Source organism: Nematolebias whitei, chromosome 14 (genome assembly GCF_014905685.2).
Source record: "Nematolebias whitei isolate Nwh7 chromosome 14, NemWhi1, whole genome shotgun sequence".
Classification (NCBI taxonomy): domain Eukaryota; kingdom Metazoa; phylum Chordata; class Actinopteri; order Cyprinodontiformes; family Rivulidae; genus Nematolebias; species Nematolebias whitei.
In genome coordinates, this window is record NC_056511.1 from 16,904,088 (window position 1) to 16,910,363 (window position 6,276).

The window sequence follows — 6,276 nt, forward strand, 5'->3', positions numbered from 1 at the left end:
CATCCATCCATCCATCCATCCATCCATCCATCCATCCATCCATCCTCAGAGTTAGCCAATCCCAACTTCATTGGTTGAAAAGTACCTCTGTCACAAGTTTGTCTGACAAATTGACACCACTTATTTTTTATAAAAACCAGTAGTCAGCTGTACACGCTGTCAACCTTTACAAAGAAAGCTCTTAGTTGCAGCAAGTTGCCCAGGGACAAAGCCACACCAGATTGCATTAGAAAACTAATGAAAGAGCAAATTAAATGACAATTGCTTTTTAGAAAACATTTTTCTTCAGTGCATCTCAACACATTCCATATTTACTCCTTTTAAAATCAGAAACTCCTTAGCATCTTGGGTACAAAAGTACTACAAACCCTACTTCCTTGTCTCGTCAACACTACAGCTGTAGTGGGAGGTGACTTCCTGAACTGAACATCAGTCCATGCTTCCTTTCACTCAACCTTTACTCTACATGTCAGACCATTACAATAGGGATACAAAAGGATGTCTGATGTTTAGAAGAAAGATGGGGGTGAGATTGATTAATTATTTGAAGCTAAATTCTCAAATTTTACTCACCAGACATTTAATAATATTTATTTTCTAAATGTAAAAGAAATTGATGATTGCATCACCAATGTGGTATTTCATATTTTACCAAAAGTGACAGAATGAGGAACTTCTTGGAGATTTTGGTACTCATTAGTCATTGTTGTCTAGTGTGGCAGCATTATGTTCTCCATTTTTATTTTACTTTTAGGAGTTAGTTGTTGTTGGCTCTGTAAAACACACAGAATGCTTTCATTAAATAGAGGAAGGCACATCTCTAACAGCTCAATGAAAAATGTTGAACCTTATTAGCCCACCGCTCATTAGTTGCTGAGGAAATAATTAAGTAATAAAGCCTTCATTAAGCTACAGTTTTCTTCATCCTCCTGTTTTTGTGATGGTTCTGGCAACAGATGTGGAGTCTTAGCCTCACATCTGTGATTCCACTTTAACATCTGGTGGTGATCAAATCCTGGATTCAGCTCTCGATATATCCAGAGAATTTATTCTCTCTGTTCTCTACTATTGTTTCTCTTCTAACATTTAAATAATCCTTTACCTGAATGTAAGTTGTTTTTTTTTCTTTCTGATCCTGTGCTGTTACATGTTACACACCTTATGTGTATCAAACAAACACGTCAGAGCTTCTCATACGTTAGATGTCAAGAAACTGACTCATTGTCCTGCTTTGCTTCCTTTCTGTTGTCTGAGTCAACCTGCTGAATGCTCTTGTAAAACACTTGTAAAAAAAAGGGAGAAATTAGGCAACAAATATAATGTTTTGTGTTGTAGACATATTCTCAAGTTGCATAAACAAGAGCATTCCTGTCTTCACGCAAATACTGATGTGATAAAGAATGTTGACAGAGCAAAACAGACTGATTGAATCTACTTTTGGCAGCTTGCCTTCTGGGCATGTCTCCTGTTTTCATCTTTCTCTAAACTATTCACTCACACTTAAAGTGGAGCTGAATGCTATAACTCCCATGAAGCATGAACCACTTGTGTCTGTTCTTGTTGTAACAGGGTACAGTTTGAGGAAGTACACACGCAGAAGTAAAGCTACATTTCACTTGAATTCTTTTCTCCTCTCACCCTTTCATTCTTCCCATCTTCTACCGTCAATTTGTCGCTCTCACTTGCACAAGAATGGCTCTTGAATTAATTTGCAGTGTTCTTACCGTCCTTTCATTCCTCTCCGAAACCTCTGGTCCCGTCGTGACATTCTGTCCTGCCAAATGACTGATACCCAGCACTCAAACACAACCCAGTCAGCTGAGCGAGAAGCTTGTGAGCAGCTGCATGAACCCAAGACCAGTTTATACACGCATGCTGCAGTGACGGTAGCAAGCGTAGTTGTTTATTTTTCTGTGTATTCTCCCCATGAGTCTAAAGGCTTCCTGCACATGTGTTCCTTCTCTGATGTGAGCATATGTTTGAGGAAAAACACTGACACCAGTCAGCCAGTTTGCCCTGTTGTAAAGACCTCTCCCACTTATAGTTGCACTGCTCCGCCTTCCCCTTCCTGTTCCTTTCAGTATGTAGACCTCTGCAAGATACAGTTACACTCCTCTAAATGTATTACAGCCAAACTCAGACTTGGATGTGATCACCAGGTGGGTGTGGAATGGATTAAAAGTACAGTAAAGTGTTATTTTTTTTCTCACAAGGGGTAGGTGGGAGCTAGTGAGTCTGTTTTGAAATCAGCCTAGTTCCCATTAGAACAGGCATAATCTCTTTATGAACGCTCCAATTACTGCACTGTCAAGAGCCCACAGTAAAGCACCCAATTCATTGCACACAACAAACAAAGAGTTTAGTCAAAGGAATGAGAGGGAACAGTTTATAAGAACAGAACTATTATTGCTGTTTGGTGTAAAATTTAGACTATCAAAATATCCATGTGATCCAAATAATTGTATAATTATTTCATAGCACTGGAGATTTTCAACATATCTTTGTTGTATTTTTTTATTTTTATTTTTTTCTGTGGCACATTTTGCACAGTTGAGACAAAGACTACAGTTGAGCTACCAAAAACAAATAAAAACAGCAACATACCTCAAATGCAGCATACATTTAGTATGCTGTTGAGGCAAACTTACTGTCAGCTGACGGGAACAATTCCTTTTACATGCATATGATGAGATGTTTCAAAATCTTGGAAGTAACCAAAAATTCACAATGTGTGTAAAATGTTTGTAGTGCTTTGTCACATGTGCAGCTTGAAGCTACCATATTTTCCACCGTACACGTCGCACCGCCCTAAAAGTCGCATCAGTCCAAATATGTCTAATAAAGTGGAAAAATCCATGAATATGTCGCTTCGCCGTATATGTTGCATCCATTATGCGTCACTGCTGACAACCTGGAAATGTGGGCCGGTGTTGTGCCAAAAATCGATTGGCTGCCAAATGGTGACCACGGGAGCATACTAGGGAGGATTTTAACAAGAATTTAACAAGATTAACACTTAAAAACAATTATTTGTTTGCTCAAAATTATAGTAAAGGTGTGTCTCAGTCTTAACTTTTCCTTAATAAATGCACTTTGACGGTCAAATCAGTTGCATTTCAAAAGCTGATACGCGAAAACAGAAACGCGCAGAGGGCGACTCACTGTGCATTTCTTAGAAATTTAACAAGGTAACCACCTAAAAACAATTATTTGTTTGCTCAACCATTATAGCAAATGTTTGTCTCAGCTGAACTTTTACTTAATAAATACTTCATTGGTCAAATTAGCTGCATTTTGCCGGCATGGCACAGGGAAATAAAGTTGATTTGGCAGTTGCTCCAGGCATGATCCCGGAGCTGGGCGATGGTGGCAGACTGTGGCAAGCCGACTGTGCCATGATAGCCACTTTTTTCTATTACATGACACAATGGCATGCCATATTGTTCGAGTGCCATCTAGTGGCTGAAAATGGTAGTGTTAAATATTTTCAGTCAGAATGAATACCATACCAATTTATTTATAGAGCACTTAAAACAGCAACAAGGCCAACCAAAGTGCTGTACAAAAGAAAACAAACATGCACAGCGGACAGGAAAACATAAAATAGAAATACAGATACAAATAGCAGCAGAAGCTAACGAAAATGGCCAACAGAGTAGAGTACAGACCGGACCAAAACAAATCACAACGTGTTAAAGGCAAGAGAATAGAAGTGGGTCTTCAAGCGAGACTTAAAGACTGAGAGTGAGGGAGCCTGCCGGACACTCAGTGGCAACTCATTCCACAGTCGTGGACCTGCAACAGAGAAAGCCCTGTCACCTCTGAGCTTACGACGGGTTTCTGGGACTGAGAGAAGCATCTGGTCTGCTGACCTCAGAGAGCGCGGTGGGACATATGGCTGCAGAAGATCAGTGAGATAGGATGGGGCGGAACTGTTCAGTGATTTAAAAACATACATGAGAATTTTGAATTGGATCCGAAGGTGAATGGGTAGCCAGTGCAGGGAGGCCAAAACTGGTGTGATGTGCTCTCTATAGCTTGTACCAGTTAAAAATCGGGCTGCAGCATTTTGGACCAGTTGTAGACGAGCAATGGAGGACTGACTGATTCCAAACAGAAGTGAATTGCAGTAATCAAGCCTAGATGTTATGAAGGCGTAGATCACTGTCTCAAGGTTCTTTTTGGAGAGTATAGGCTTCAGCTTAGACAGCCGTCTCAGCTGAAAAAAACAGGATTTGACCATCATGTTTACGTGACTGTTGAGTTTTAAGGACGGGTCCATTATCACCCCCAGATTAGTCACCTTTTGTTTCTCTAGCGGGGCTAGAGAGAAAAGGTCAATGTCATGGTTCATGAGTGAGCCACTGGGATGGAACAGCATGACTTCAGACTTCTTCTCATTGAAGCTTAAGAAGTTTAAAGCCATCCAGTCCCGGATGTCAGCCAGGCAGTCAAGGAGAGGCTGAATAGAGCGTGTGCCTCTGTGCCTCAGGGGGAAGTAAATTTGGCAATCATCGGCGTCGAAATGAAAGGGTATGTTGTGTTTGCGGAAGATAGCACCTAGTGGCAGCAGGTATAAAGAAAAGAGAAGGGGACCGAGGATGGACCCCTGCGGTACCCCCCCACTGGAGCGCTGTCGATGCCAAACTAAAATCTTTGATATTGACACAGAAGGTTCTGTCAGAGAGGTAGGACCCAAACCATTTAAGGGCTGGCCCTGTGATGCCCACCCACTGCTCCAGTCTAGAAATGAGGATCTTGTGGTCGATGGTGTCAAAAGCAGATGTAAGGTCCAATAGGACAAGCAGCACAGAATCACCTGCGTCTGTGGATATGAAAATGTCGTTAAAAACCTTCAGTAGAGCAGTTTCAGTGCTATGGAGAGATTTGAAGCCAGATTGGAATAACTCTAGGATAGCGTGATCCCCCAAAAACTGTTTCAACTGAGACTCCACAATTTTTTCCAGTAGTTTAGAGGTGAATGGGAGTCTGGAGACAGGCCGGAAGTTGGACATGACTGAGGGGTCAAGGTTAGGTTTCTTCAGGAGGGGCTGGACAGCAGCATGTTTAAAAGTCTTTGGCACCACACCTGAGGATAAACTGCTATTCAGAATAGCGAGAATAAAAGGACCCAGGGTAGGAAAAACTTCCTTTAGTAGTCGAGGGGGGACCACATCAAAGGGGGAACCAGATGGCTTCATGCTGCACATTACCTGCTCCAGAGAGGACAGAGAGATGGGCTCAAAGTGGTCAAACACAGCCACGCACTGAGATGGGATGGACAGATCATGAGCTGGCGGAGAAATGAGTGCCCGGGTGTTTGCCACTTTTTCTAAAAAGAAATGGAGGAAGTTTTCACACAGCTCAGTTGAGGCTTCCAGAGGTGAAGGCTCACTGAGGTGTAGAACTGAGTTCAGGGTGGAGAAAAGAACTTGGGGGTTGTGGGAGTTGAAGACAATTAAATCAGAGAAGAATTTACATTTGGCAGCTTTAACGGTTTTCTGATAGTGACGCCAACTCTCCCTTAACATTTGAAAAGAAACCTGCAGCCTGTCCTTCCTCCACCTTCGTTCAGCTCTGCGACACTGCCGCCTAACGACTCGCGTGACGTCATTCAGCCAAGGCTCTGATTTAAGTTTCGTTTTTCTGGTGTTAAGGGGAGCAACACGGTCCAGAACATCTAAACAGGCAGAGTTGAACTGAGAGGTTAGCTCCTCAGTGGTAAGAGACACCGGGAACTGTTCGATCCTCTCAGAGTTAAAACCTTCATTAAAACGAGCAGCAGTGAAACGGTTAATGGAACACGTACGTGCAGGAACGCACGTCTTAGCCGTAGGACAAGGGGGGGTGAAGTCAAACAATACAGGCATGTGATCTGAAAAAACATTGTCACCGATTTTCAAATTAGAAACAGAGACATAGCGTGTTAAAACGAGGTCCAGCGTGTGACCATGTTCTTGGGTGGGTACCTGCTGAGCTAAGCCAAAATAGTCCAATAAATCTAGAAAGTCCTTCACTAAGGGCTTCTCCTGACAACACACATGCAAATTAAAGTCACCAATAAGCAAAAAGTGAGTGTATCTCTGTGTGATATCAGCCAAAAAGTCAGAGAATTCATTTATGAAGTCCTTAGAACGAGGTGGGCGGTAGACGAGCGCGCACAGAACCGTAGGACAGTGTCCGAGTTCAAAGACGCTCAGCTCAAAGCTGGCGCGGGACACCGGGATGGACAACTGTTTACAGGCCAGGTTTGCTTTAAAAACTGTTAATAATCCC

The 6,276-nt window shown here is 42.4% G+C and overlaps 1 protein-coding gene across 1 annotated transcript in view; it reads right to left on the reverse strand.

The window, feature by feature from the left end:
- LOC119420511 (LIM domain kinase 1) overlaps nucleotides 1-1,768 on the reverse strand; it is an 8,932-nt gene extending 7,164 nt beyond the window's left edge. The window contains exon 1 of the mRNA XM_037687919.1: nucleotides 1,725-1,768. Within this exon, the coding sequence (XP_037543847.1) occupies nucleotides 1,725-1,768 (44 nt within the window). The remainder of the gene's footprint in view (nucleotides 1-1,724) is intronic.
- Between the last annotated feature and the right edge of the window lie 4,508 nt (nucleotides 1,769-6,276).